Below are 14,690 nucleotides of genomic sequence, written 5' to 3' on the forward strand. Positions count from 1 at the left end.
ATGGCGCGATCACAAACCAAGACCCTCCCCGTCATCCCCCTCGCCCGCGGCACCATCCTGTTGCCCGGTGTCACTCAGCGCATTCCCGTCACCGCCGCCCGACCCGATATCCCCGCCCTCCTCGCAAACGTCTACGAGCGCGCGGCCTCCGCCGCCCCCAACGAGCGCATCGACTCCGTCCCCATCGCCTGCGTTCCCGTTTCCTCGCCTTTCGTCGGCCCCAACGGCCAGCTTCTCATTCAGGATGCCGACCAGGTAGACGAGGCTCTCATCAAGGAGGTCGATCCCGGTACCGCCCGCAAGGCCGACCTCTTTAACTACGGCGTCGCCGCTCGCATCACCGGCATTGAGGGTAGAGGAACTGCCGAGTTTGCGTTGCGCGTGGAGGGTGTCGCGAGAGTCCGCGTCGAGAAGGTCACACAGGAGAGGCCGCACTTCGAGGCCAAGGTTAAGTACTTCCACGATGAAGGTCAGTACTCGTGCCCCAACATCACCAACGGCGTCACATGCTGACATGCCCGGCCGCAGTCTCTGCAGATGCCCAGATGCAGGAGCTCTTCTCCCTCCTGAAGTTGCGATCAAGAGAGCTCGTCACCATTCTCCGCATATCCGCCCTCCTCCCCAGAAGCCCCGACAGCCCCGGCGGCCTGTCGCCCCTGCTGACTCGACGTCTCGAACTGTTCATCAACAAGAAGGAGCTCAAGGACGCCGGCAACCTGGCAGATTTCATGGCCAACATCGTCGAGGCTTCGTACGAGGAGAAGCTGGAGGTGCTTGCGGCCCTGGATGTTAAGGTTCGCCTGGCCAAGGTCATTGAGCTGCTGGATCGTCAGGTCGGGGGTATTAAGAACAACTTCAAGATCACAACGTTTACCAGCGTGCCTGTCCAATTCCTGGACAAGATCAACGACCGCTCATCGCGCCGCGTTGGTCCCAATGGCATCCCGATGCCGCCGAACACCATGTTCCCTCCTGGTCCCAACGGCGTCATGGGCCCCAACCAAGACGAGGATCAGGAGCCCAATGAGTTGGAGGAGCTCAAGAAGAAGCTGGATAAGGCGCAGCTGCCGCCGGAGGCTGCCAAGATGGCCGACAGGGAGTTGAGGAGATTGAAGAAGATGATGCCTGGGAACCAGGAATACCAGGTCACTCGCACATGGCTCGACGTGCTCGCCGAGATCCCCTGGACCGTGACAACAGACGACAGACTGGGCCCCGATACTCTGGCGAGAGCCCGCAAGCAACTTGACGAAGATCACTACGGCTTGGACAAGGTCAAGAAGCGCCTCGTCGAGTACCTGGCCGTCCTGAGACTCAAGCAGTCCATCAACGATGATGTCGAGGAGCAGATCAAGAAGGCCGAGCAGGAGCTGGTCCCGCCGGAGTCGGACAAGGACAAGGAGGGCGAGACCAAGGAAGAGGAGAAAGTCGATGCGGAGCAGGAAGAGCGATCGAAGCTGGCCAACACAAAGCTCGAGGTTCTCCGGTCAAGGCGCATGGTTGATAGGTCACCGATCATGCTTCTGGCTGGACCACCGGGTGTCGGCAAGACCAGCTTGGCGAGATCTGTAGCCACCGCGTTGGGCAGAAAGTTCCACCGAATCTCACTGGGCGGTGTCAGAGATGAAGCCGAGATTCGTGGTCACCGACGGACATATGTCGCGGCCATGCCCGGCTTGATCGTGCAAGGCTTGAGGAAGGTTGGAGTGGCGAACCCTGTGTTCTTGTTGGACGAGATTGACAAATTGGGCATGTCCAACTTCCACGGCGACCCTTCCGCAGCGATGCTTGAGGTCCTCGATCCGGAGCAAAACAACTCGTTCACGGATCACTACGTCGGACTGCCCATTGACTTGAGCAAGGTACTTTTCATCGCCACCGCCAACGACCTGAACACCATTCCGGCGCCCCTCCTAGACCGTATGGAAACCATCTACTTGCCAGGCTACACGACGCTTGAGAAACGGCACATTGCAATGCAGCACCTTGTGCCCAAGCAAATCCGGGTCAACGGTCTGTCGGAAGACCAGGTCCACTTCGACAAGGACGTGGTATCCAAGATTATCGAGTCGTACACCCGTGAGTCAGGGGTTCGCAACCTGGAACGCGAGATTGGCTCCGTCTGTCGTCACAAGGCGGTCGAGTTCGCCGAGGCCAAGGATGGTGGACAGCTTGAGACATACAAAGCACAGCTGACGGTTGAGGACATTGAGGACATCCTGGGTAGCGAACGGTTTGAGGAGGAAATTGCCGAGAAGACGAGTCGACCCGGCATCGTGACCGGCCTGGTGGCGTACAGCTCGGGCGGTAACGGCAGTATCCTATTCATCGAGGTTGCCGACATGCCTGGAAACGGCAGCGTGCAGCTTACCGGCAAGCTGGGAGATGTGCTCAAGGAGAGCGTCGAGGTCGCCCTCTCTTGGGTCAAGGCACACGCTTATGAACTGGGCCTGACGGCGGAGCCGACGACCAACATCATGAAGGAGCGCAGCATTCATGTCCACTGTCCGTCTGGCGCCATTCCCAAGGACGGACCTAGCAGTGGCATTGGCCAAGCCATCGCCCTCATCTCTCTGTTCTCTGGAAAGACAGTTCCCCCAACCATGGCCATGACCGTAAGTCTTCATTTACCAACATCCTCCCTGATAGGCTGTGTACTGACACAACATGCTCGTGCGACAGGGTGAAATATCCTTGCGAGGCCGTGTGACTGCCGTCGGAGGCATCAAGGAGAAGCTCATCGGCGCTCTCCGGGCGGGTGTCAAGACGGTGCTACTCCCCGCGCAGAATCGGAAGGATGTGAAAGATCTCCCGCAGGAGGTCAAGGACGGTCTCGAAATTCTCCACGTCAGGTAAGTCCGACCTCAAACACTCTCACCCCCTTACCTTGTACTCTCTGCCCCCTCGCTTCCTGAAGTCGTCCCATTCCACCAACAAGCCCTCCCGTCCGTCCCATGGCGTCGTGTCTCCCCGACGCGGTGCGACTCGATGCAAACCTCGCAACCCACTCATCACTCCCTGGTCCTGGAACCGTTCCCATTGATCACGCAGTGTAACTGACGTTTGTCCTACTTCAGCCACATCTGGGAGGCCATCCGGCTCGTCTGGCCCGATTCCCAGTGGCCCGGCGCTGAGCCGTTCCCTCCCATCGAGAGCCGTTTGTAAATCAGGAAAGTGGGAAAACGTACCATTTTCCAGGATAAGGAGACGCAGCAGCCGCGGATTTGTACTAGCCAACTCAACACCACCATCATCATCGGAACCGAGGCCTAGCCGCTTATTCTCCCACGCAAACCAGAGTGTATCTATCGACAAGTGGAAGCGGCATAGCACGGCAGACGCGGACAAGAGGTCTCGGTTTCATTCGGCGTTTTATCGAAAGTATGGACTTTGTTTCTTGCATCTTATTTGTTTGGGTCTCGGGGCATGTGAGAGGGAGAATGAGGGACGCCCCGTCAGTGAGAAGCGGTGGCCTTCATAGCCATGATATGGAGCCGTTCCCGTCTGTATGTAACCCTTTTTGATAGCTTCGCAGACGCGGAAGAATTTGTATTCTACTCTGAGACGAGTTTGCGACGTGGCCCTGAGTAGTTATGTTTATTCAAAAACTTGAGATATCATGTGTCGTGTACACTATGCTCCATCCAGGGGCGTTTGTCCTCCCCGAGAGTTTTCAGCGCAGGGTCACTGGTCCAGTGTTCATGCACCTCGGATGGATGTTTCGTCAGATCAAGCTGAGGGTGTAGCAGATTGAGTGCATCCGCTCGAAGCTCGCGGATTTATTTCTCCATGGCCATGTTGTGTTACAACGCTTGATACGGCGACCGGTACGTGGGCTGCCAAGGTGGCCGAGGGAGGAGGGTACCGTTGCCGAGTATATGCGTTTCTTGAATTTTGTCTTTGCCGTCAACAGACGGACTGGGAATAGCGAAAGAAGAGGCGGGATTCCTAGATACAAATCCATACCGAGAGATTCAGCAGACGAATGTCCTTTTTTCTCTCTCTCTCTCTCTCTTGACATGGTTTATGTATGTATATATCATGTGTCTCCTGTGCCTGGAAGACACGTCATCCCAAGTCTAGGAGTTTGGATCAACTTGGTTTATGAAGGGGGGATTCTTGTATGATTTCACGTAGGTATCGATGCCAAAGGCGTTATTCTATATTAAGCTAAGGGTAGATTCGTCCGCAGAGGGCACGCGTAAAAGAGACACGGAAGCCTATCAAGAAGACGGGCCATGCTCTCAGCTTCAAGCGGTCAAGAGGTGGGATTGGGATAGTGGGCTTTGTCAAACGACGAGCTTTGAATTTTATGCATTCCTTTCTTATCGGGATAATTTACGAATGAATGGAGGGGGAAGATCGGATACATTGTTGTTAGCTATATTCCTAGCATCAGTACGAAACAACGAAGATCTCACACAGGACAATACCCATAGAAGGGTTTTTCCGTTTGTCTTTTTGCGCGGTTCAACATCAATATTGATATCTGAATATTCAGCCCTCAATATCGAGATTCGAAACGGACGTCCCCTCCCCGCCCGTCCTGGATACGCAACAGATTCTAAGAATTTTACTTGTAAAACCAGTTCAGCGCCTCGTTATTGCGTGTCTGCGGGAAGGTACCACGTCCATGTCATTGCCAGAGTATACTCGCTTTCGCATCCAACAATCCCTCGTCTCCCGTCGGTGAATTGTGCGTCATTCGAAATCGAAGCAAGCGCAACACGCCCGTACGTTTCGTCTTAATCTGGTTTATCTCAAATGCCCTGCCGGCATGCTTCCGCTCTTCGAACGGCTGCCCGCAGCCAGAGCAGGCCGCGGCAACTTTCGGGAACCCAATCACCATCTTCCCAAGTTTCCTGTCCAATGGGTCGTGGCCCCATCACTCCAGCCCCTCGCTTCCAAGACTGCGGGATGGGGAAGTAATAGTCGTAGTAGTCTTGAGTTGAAGTAAAATCGGGGCATGTGAGGGTTGACAATATTTCCCAGTGTAGGGTGCATCCGCCCCTCAACTTGTTAGCTTCTCTGGGGGAATCACGAGGCTGCCGAGTGAAAGCATTGTCCCTTGCAAGAACTTCATGGCCCCCTTCTGCTAACGTATAATGAGGGCGTAGATTGAAGCAAATTCAACCCGGTGGATGAGAAAGAGAGGCAAGGTTGCATCTGTGGCGGTCCTTTCCGCTGCCATTGTCGAAGGAAGTACCCGAAGTGTCCGCGAGCACCAGATAGACGGTTACCTCCGGCCAACGTAGCACAGGGCCTCTTTTTCTTCTTCTTCAGCTGGCATGGACACATACGCCGTGGCCGTCGTCGTCATCCGAGCCCTTCACACACCAGCCGGATGCACACGCCCCCCTTCCCTTTTGTCGATATCCCCGTGCTACAGCATGAACCAGAAATCTACTGGGACTCGATAAGCGAAATCTCTTCCGGTAGGTCTGGTGTAGCACGGAAGAGGGGGGATGGCCATGTTGTCACGGGGACTTCTTTTTTTCTCCCTCTCTCTTTCTCCTATGCATGATGTCTTCTGTGTCACAGTCCCTCTCAACCTCCGCGGGAAGGCCGTAGTGCGGGTTAGAGGAGGGGGTGAAGTGTAGATTCTCACGGGGAAGAAACGCAGATAGAGATCTCGGCGGGCATTGCTGAAGGGCACGCCGGACCGGTGATAGTCTGCAGGACGGAGATTCCAATGTTCCCCACGCTATTGTCTCTGGCGTTCACGTCGTCAATGATGGCAGGAGGCGGCGGCGGCTCGACGGCGAAATAAAGAGGCTCTTATGCACTCATCGCGAGCCCGTCCGTTCGTCGCTGCCTAGCTCTGTAGATCGAAAACCCCCCCGTTTGGAGAGAAGATCCAGAGAAAGAGGAAATCTCCTGGGAAAAGTTCCGGCCCCTTCTCCCCCCGCCAGAGCCTCTGCGATCTCCAGCCACAAATCTCCTTGATTGGGAGTTGGCTCCTCTCACCTTTGAGAAGATCTGGGAGGCTATTGGCAGAATCCCAAAGACGGGAATGATGGGGCCGGGAGCAGCCTTCTTTCGCGCCGGCGCGGGCGGAACATATCTTCCCACTTCCCCCTCCATATCTCCGAAATTACGGAATACGGGGGATTCGTTTTTCATGGACGGGCTGTGCCGGCCCCAAAGGCAAAGGGAAAAGAGAGAAGTCAGGGCGTTCTAGACCTAGTGAATGCAAGGGCAATCTCGTGTTTGGAGATGAGTTTTTTGAACTCTTTGACACCAGGCAGCCGGGAGAGGCTCAATAGTCATCTTTTGGACTAGAACCTTGACAGCATCAAGCCCATCGTGGCTTGAAATCGCAATTTTGACATCGGATGAACGTCCTTAGCTTGGCGTCTTGTTCGTGGGTGCCAGTTTGAACTTGTGTCGTTACACACTACACGCCCCATCCGCCATTGCGCCTCTGCTCAGACGCTAAGAGCAACGGCTTCGACGCTCTCGAGCCGTAAAAGTTGCTGACGGGCGTCTAGCGGCAGATCTAGGAGCGCCTTCGTACAAAGTGCCGGGGGCCATGTGGCTGTAGATATCCAGTAGTGTGGTCTCTCGGGCTATTTTCCCACAGATGCTAGCATGAACGAGGCGGTTTGTCTTTGAGGAGACTTTTTGGCGCTTGTAGTCAAATCAACGGCATCAAAGACCCGACGATATTATGATGGGGGGTGGAAGCTTCAGCCTCCTTGTCAAGGGTTTACCGCCTAACGCTACTGCGATGACGTCGAAGCTAACCAGCTTCACTCCGCAAGTCTTTGTAGGAACTCTGATGAATCTCGGAGCAAACTTGCGAACTCACCAAGCCTGCTCAAAAGTTTATCAACACGACCTCGAGGCTCCAGTCATTTAGCATCCTATTTCCACATCGTGAGAGATTGGCCTCGGTCTGTCGAGTCGTTGAAGCTTATTGTTGATTGACAATTCGCCCGACTTCATTTGCCGCGTACGCAGTGCAGCTGCCCAACAAGATCAACATCAAAAGTTGCCAAGTTTGCGCCTGGTCCATTAATCAAGTGGGCTCCTCGGGGACGTGGTTCAGCATTGTTGACAAGTGACAAACAAAAGGGAAATGATCAGGGTCGCCATGAACGCCATTGTCGGCCCCCCTCAAGTGTCACAAAGAGGCTTTGTTGGAGGCATATTGACCTGATGGCTCGCGAACTTCCTTGTGTTGCATTGACCTCCGAGTACCTTGCGACACCAAATCGTTGGAAACACTCAATGATACTGATATTGGCGAACATGTGTTCCAGCTGCCGTGCAGCCGCGGCGACCCACGGTCGTTCGTATATCCGTGGCAACACAAGATCCTTCGACAATGCGCAAATTGCCCTGCTCCATCTAATCCGATATGGTATCGTTCTGAACGATCATGAGGGGGATTGCTTGACCGGACGGGGCGCGTCATTTTGTGATGCCAGGGCTCGGGGTGAACTCGAAGAGGGGTAAGCATGGCCATTCACGACCGAGCAAGGCGCCAATCTTCGCCAGCCGGACATGCTGTCATGTCTGGAGTGTGCGCGACCAAGCAAGCTTTGTGCGGGTACAGTTGAGAGAGGTACGGATACGTGAGGCTTAGGAAGCAAGAGAGTATGTACATGTACAGTCTCTGTACACAGAACACAATACCAAGTGCCAGGGGTCGGTAGGTGGTTTGCCGTCCCTGTCATCCATCTGCGAGCCCTTCACAGCGGCTCGGGTGAATCTGCGGCCTGGGACAGGGGCCTGAAAAGTTCGTCTGATGTCTGTCAGAGCTCCACGCTGAACATGCAGCCGGCCACACGGGCACATGCAGCGCAGGCCATCAGAATCGGATGTGCTCGTCAGGTTGGTGGAGCCGTCACAAGCCTTCGTAACGACTCCACCGCCAATGCGCGCGGGATGATAATCACCGAGTGGCCCAGAGACCCTTGGCCGATGCGATGGATGATGGTATGGATGGAATCGTCCAAGGCAAAGCCGTGGCCTGTCTCTTTTGGCTGGCCGGTGAGGACATGACAGTTGCATCCGTTGTCGTGCCGCAACCTATCATGGTTTTCCGAGTGAGTCTAGACGTTGGTGAAGTCGGCTGTGCGTCATGTCTCCAGATCTGGAGCCGTCGTGCCGTCTGTCAAGACACCCCCAACTTCCAAGTGGCCTCTGCCCTGGCCATTTTTGTGAGAACTGTCACCGCCTGTCTCCTCCTGTTAAGCTTGATGGCCTTGTCCTTGCTGCTGATTTGTCGCCACATTGTATCCCGTACCGCGAACCTACGACGTGCTAACGCAGCCAAAGCCCGCGGGAGTCCTTGCATTTCGGCACAACCGCTTTGCTCCAGTGCAACAGCAGGCGACTGACACATGCGAGTCGAAACGGCGCCTGATATGCGCGCGTTTCTTAGGTAGCCCCGCGAATTGATTTATCTGAAGAATCAATGAGTCCATTGTGACCGGCTGTTGGCGCGCTCGCAAACCAGCGGTGACGCCGAGCATCCACGGCGGGGGGGCCCGTTCCGGATGCACCACCTCTGGGTACGTAGTGGATGGAAATAGTAACGGGCTTTCAGACTCGATCACGAATCTTCAGAGTGATCTCTAGGCTATATACTCAACAGCGTCTCGTCGACGCCGAATTTTTCCGGATGTTCATCATTGTTGACACTCACATCTGGGTGAGTATTTCTGGTGTTCCTCTGCTGCCCGTACCATGTGGCAGGCAACCGAATCTGGCACACCCAGCTATATTATGATCAGGGTGAGATCAGATATAGGGCTCCGGGACTCAGGATTCCGCTGCAGGACAGCAGGCATGACGATCGGCCCAAACCACCCTGGAGCCAGACACGGGGCCACATTCGGTACCAGTCCGTCCCATGGTCCCTTGTCGCCCAATTTTAAATTCGTCCCATCTTCTGAGCCAATCAACCTCGCAAGGATGGTTGCGAATGCCCAAGGTTGAGGCTCATCCACGCCTTCCGCGGCCCAGACGCTGACCAGTGGGAATCGCTGCCATCATTGATTTAGCCCATGTTGACCTGCGTTTATTCTCATTACGAAGACTGACTGCTGCCGACCAGCTATCGCAGCATGGTCTCGGACAGATTCTGGCATGTATCTTTGTGCACTGAATAATGAGGGGCTGGGTCAACCTACTGGCGATCTGCAGGATGATACACCAGACAGGCAGGGCCTTGTAAGACTGACCATATTCCCAACTGGCTGGTACTGTTGAGGACTAGGCGAACGCCCTTTTCGGTAGCTCGCCCGTACGGTGGTATCGCCGCTTATGATCTGACATCACGGTAGCTAATGCTGGGGATGTCGCAAGGCCCTAGCGCCTCGCATCAACGGGTTTGCGACAATGTTGGCACGACTTGACCGCTGAAGGTTCATGCAGCGCAGCCCAGAAGTGTTATGCGTACGCAGTTTTTGCGTGGGCCCCCGTCCCGTCCGCGCCTGGAACAAGTCTTGGACTTCTTGCGCTAAGAGCAATAACCGATCCGACGAACGGCGTTGGGACGCCGTGTCCCAGGTTGAAAGATTCCTGGGACAAGGAAAATTCTCCGGGTTGACTCGATTGGGCAATACATGAGGTTGGTTAAGACAGCGCTTGTCTGGATCGCGTGCGCTGATTGAGGCATTTGCGGGATCGCAAAGAGGTCCGTGAGAAACGAAGATATTCCCGAGCGCATCTGTCAAGTCCCGACCAGATCAGGGTCCTCTACCCTGTCGTACCCTTTTTTCGTGGTGCAATAGCAGCATCGTGACAGGCGGGGCCTTTTCTTGAATGCAGTTGACGACATGGTTGGCAAAAGGAAGCGCAGGCCTCGTGACATTGATACTTTTCGGCAGACGTGGACAATGAGGCCGACGTAAATGCCCCGGTTTCGTGCTTGAGTCAGTACGTACGAATGGCGGTCAAGCAAAACGACAATCTGACGGTGAGCATGTTACCATTCTGACCCAGTCGCAGGCTCAGGCTTGGAGCTTGTCGTTAAAGTCGACGCATGTCTTAAATGCCGCTCACTGACATCAACTAGTGTCATGCCGTTGAGAGTGGCTGCAGGAATGAATCGACAGGTAGGCCGACTCGTCAAGTTCAAGAACCGAACGTGCCTCCTTCATGTGCCTCCTTAATGCGTCAGAAGCCAACAGAAAGGTACCCTGTAAACAAAACTGATAAGTGAGATGCGTGTAGAAGTCCCTTGGCCCCAGCGGGGATGTCATGCCGATTTGGGAAGACGTTGAATCAAGACAGTATCCGTACTTGCTGGTGCGCAATGTTGCGTTCTCGGAAAGTTGGCGAGTGCAACTTTGGCCCCGAATAATCGCGTTGCAACAGATGGCCGTGCTGGGAAAACCACTATATCAGTACATTGCCATTACTCCAATGAGCGAATGGGGAGTTTCATCGAGTTCCTGTGCGATGGAGGTGGGGTGGAAAGTCGTCAAGTCGGGGGAAATGGAGGCGAGGTGTTCATCTGAATGGAGCCATTCGTCTGTAGTCTTTGCATCTGAATCCCCCATCTTGTCTCCTCCCGCCATTTCAGCATTGATGGCTGCTTCAGCAGAGTTGCACTCGGAGTTCTTTTGCGGTTGACATGGATGTTGGGGTCGGCGTACGGACGCAAATAGAAAGAATTGGAGACCCGTTGCGTCGTTGTCGGCTAGCGCAGAGTGGGTAAGGTGAGGAGGTATCATTCATGTACTATGTAGTTCTGAGTACTATCTGTCGGTGAAGGTGCTCGGTCGGAACTCAAAAGCCATGTGAAAGGCCGCCGAAGTCCTGTGAAATTTGGACCTGGAGAGTGGTAGAGCAGCAGCCAGCGGGGAAGAGAGATGGGGAACGCAGACGCAGGGAGAACGGATGAATTTGGGTCGAACTTGGTAGGCAAGGAGGCTTGGCGACGATCGTCACAGGCTGCGACTCGTTATGCCGCGGGTCGGGGAAATCGTCAGCCGGAGAAAAGATGGGATGACAAGTTTGACATGCTCGCATCGGGTGCGGTACGGAAGCAGGGCTCGGAGTTTGTGAGCCTGAACCCAGCGCTGGAACTGCAGCTGGGCACTTATGCGAGGGCCTTGACCTTGTGGCTTGTGCCGTTGTTGGGTCATTGTCGTTCCCTGGCCTCGTCACCAACCAGTTTGAATTGATGCCGAGGGTGTGGTGTGGCAGTGTGGCAGATGACGCTCGAGGTGGAATCTGTGGTTGAAGGACACACAGAGAGCGAGGCGAGAGAGATTGGTCTCAATCAATCTACTTGGGCCTGCCCTGCTTGCCGTCGGGTTCGGTGACGGCTGACAGATGTTTCTGCGGGCAGACAAGAGGAGATAATTAGGCAGGTACTCTGCGTTCGCAGAGGTGTTCGTTTTTTTGGGGGTCGCCGGTTGATAATTTGATTGATTGCAGGATGTGAGCCGGGCGCATCCCTTGTCGTGCAGATAATTCAGTACTCGGCCGAGTGATGAGGTCTGTTAGGAATTCAGGTGAAGTGGAGCAGATTTGGGGGTGAAGCTGTTGGCGCGCGATTCAGAGAGCGTTCTGAGAGGGACTTGAAATTGCACAAATTGGTCCTTCCCAGCAGGCCGCCTTAGGCTGCCTTAGTTCCTCGTAGGGATATTGGCGTGTGCCAGGGAGGTGCCTGCGTGGAAGGGATGCGGCTTGACTTTGGGTGCTCTTGGGGTCCTGTCCTGTTATTTTTACAGGCAAGTGACATTGGCGGAGGAGACTGGAAAGCCCTTCCAGGCGTCATCGAAATGCACCTCAGCGACAAGCTTGGAAGGCTCAAGGCTCAACCCTCAAGGCTCGAGACGGCGGTTGCGGGCTTCGGACAGCGGGCAACGCAACGCAACGCGACGGGGGAGCAGGGGCAGGGGATGGGCTTTTGAAGCTCCCCTCCCCTCCCCTCCGCCCCTCCACCCTTCTCGTTTAACATATCCAAGGCTGGGAATGCGCGCCGGGGAGTTTTTGTCTGATGTTTGCCCCTGTCGACCGCAGATTGTGCCCGAGATACCCTGGGTCTGGGGTGTTTCTGTCGGAGCATTTCATTAAGTTGGATGATGATATCCGACTTGCGAAAGGAAAAACCTGGCCTGCTTTGAGCCCTTCAGACTCTGTACCCGTCCTTCTGTGTCGTTTCGTTGGCCGTTGGTTGGTGGCTGGTATCCATCGGTATGGCATGTATTTTGTACTCTGTGTACCTAGACACCAACAAGTAAGTACGAACTTTCCAGTGAACACGGGGACAGAAGCAAAACAGGCCCCTCAAACCAGTCCACATGCGGCTGGCATGCCGCTGTGGAGATATCGGTAATACACCGTCATCTTGCCTGCCGCGTGGTGCACGAGACAACTGACGAGAGCGAAGTGAGGCTGGAGTGTCTGTAGGTAGCGATTGGGTTCATTGTTGGTGGCAGCGAACGGCAGGAAAAGAAGAGGGCAAAATCACAGGTACCAAAAAAAAAAAAAAAAAAAAAAAAAAGTTCCGAGCGCCGTTGCAGCTTCCCGCCCGCCTTCACACAGTGGGGTCTTTCCGGGAGTGGAGATATCTGTGACCAAATTGTTATGATTGGCCAAGATCACTCAAACTGCCAGATCTGGCAGGCACAGTCGTTGAAAGAAGGAGCCACACCTCACCCACCTGTGTGTACCTCAGTAAAGGTAGAGTGTGGGTAGGTAGGTACACGGTACCTCATCTCATCACCAGCAGGTGACCTCCTAAGCCAAGGTAGTTACGGCAGGTACGGTAGCTATCGCCAACGGAAAGAGCGAACCACTTCCTTCCAGAATACTGCTTTGGAACATTAGAAGTTACTGATAGAGTTGGTGTTGATATTCAGGACCACCAGATGACGTTGTGAGGTGGGTTGTTATCGTTCACCACCTGACCTGACCTTACTTTCCCGCAGTCGAGTGACGCCTCCCTTCCATTACCAGCACTATCCGTCCACAGTATCCGTACGTCGTAGAATAGAAGGCGTGGAAGGTGCTACATCCGGATACCTTACCTATCCACTGCTTGCTTCCTTATTCGGCCCCAGCTGTGAGATCGTATTCTTGATTGCCTCATCTGCTCCATCTGGCGTGGCTTCTTCCTTCTGCAAGCTTGGCACGATGCATGCCCCCATCCCATTCCATCCCGTCCCACGTTCGTCCGATATCCATGGATGGTCATGATGCTGGCACCGTACCACCACCACAACCCACCCCGCCTCTCTCACCGAACGCAACTGGGGCCGGGCCATCGTCAACCTTGCCCACGTCGACGGGACTGGGCTTCTTCTCCTCTCGGCGCTCGCGTCCACCTTCACCGCTGCCCACCGCAACCCAGCCACTGCCACCGACCTCTTTGAATATGGCATCTCCGAATAACCTCGTCTTCTACGCAACCCCCGTCCAATATTGCTGCGCATCTTGCCACCCACCCTGGCCTTCCGCTCTGGCCCCATGCCCGTCATCCTCCTGGTCTACGCTAGCTCTGGGTCCAGACCTGACCTGCTGCTTTTTTTTCTCCCCTCCCACGCGCAGATACGATGGGGTTCAGTCCTTCAAGTCTTCCGTCCATGCCCTTGGTCCAACACGACACAAATTGCGGCTCGCCACGGTTGACGGCACACGGCACACCATACCTACACCATCAAACCGCAATGGAACCCCTCGGAGCTCCATCATCTATCTCCTATCTGCCCAGCAATCAGCCTTACACTTGCCTACACGGGTACCGTCCTGCCAGAATCGGCACTGTCACAAATGACCTCGACAATACTCGCTGTCACTCACAACCATCACCTGCTCTGTATCCGTATCCGTACGGTACCACCGCTTGCCCTTGCAACCATTGGCCCCTGCCATGCCGTCTCTCACACCCGCCGCTCCTTTCATACGGCCCCCGCGCCTAGCGAACCTCAACACGAATCGCTTCATCCGCCTCTTTCTTCAATTATTTGAGCGCCCAAAAGCTTCAAGCTTGGCACTGCTGGCAGCATCTCGTTGTTTAACCCAGACACTGCGTCACCCAAATATCAAAAGGCCCTCGGTCGGCACCAGTTCATCATGGATAGACAAGGTGCATGCCTGGACCTAGCCGCTGCTGTGGGCACTGGCGGCACTTCCGGCCGATGACTGCGCCTCCTCTCGATGCCGCACATGGGCCTCTCGGAACGAGAGGACAAAAAAAAAAAAAGTCAAAAAAACCTCCGGGCGGAATCAAACAAGCGACCAAGCATCAACGCAGGGAGTCGGGGCTCCCGGCATGTTTTGCGCCTTTCCTCCGCAACGCATCGCGGCCGCCGACCCTGAGCTTAACTCGCCGTCAGGATGTTGACTCATTCACTGTTGCTTCGATGCTTGAGCGACGTTTCCAGCGCATTGCGAAGCTGGCTTTCCCCTGACTTATATTAACCCAAATTACGCGTAACACTTCGACTTGCGCTGTGGCAGTTGGCCAGGTTGCGACCCGGCTTTGGCACAACCTTTCTCTTCCACAGCGTTGCAACGACCCGCGCCCAAACCTCCCGCAACTTGACGAACGTGCCAGGGCATGCCCCGTTCTACCCCTGCCCCTCCGTCTCTCCACCCCGAGCTTCGTGGGAGGGGTTGCTTTTAGACACAAGCAGAGGGGTGTGTGTGTGTGGCCTGGCCTCCAAGATCCGACCGAATTCATGGTCAATCCATACAACCGTCCCCAGAACACGAGGGGC

General features: G+C 55.0%; 1 protein-coding gene across 1 annotated transcript; it reads left to right on the forward strand.

Moving 5' to 3' along the window:
* Positions 1 to 3,165, forward strand: CGCS363_v004431 (Lon protease-like protein 2; the record flags this gene model as incomplete). Its single annotated transcript, XM_036636280.1, has 4 exons — positions 1 to 469; positions 529 to 2,615; positions 2,683 to 2,852; positions 3,078 to 3,165. 4 exons carry the CDS (start codon positions 1 to 3, stop codon positions 3,163 to 3,165), a joined length of 2,814 nt encoding a protein of 937 aa, XP_036498016.1.
* Between the last annotated feature and the right edge of the window lie 11,525 nt (positions 3,166 to 14,690).

The sequence above is a fragment of the Colletotrichum siamense genome (genome assembly GCF_013390195.1).
Source record: "Colletotrichum siamense strain Cg363 chromosome Unknown KSG_Cg363_contig03, whole genome shotgun sequence".
In the NCBI taxonomy this organism is placed as follows: Eukaryota; Fungi; Ascomycota; class Sordariomycetes; order Glomerellales; family Glomerellaceae; genus Colletotrichum; species Colletotrichum siamense.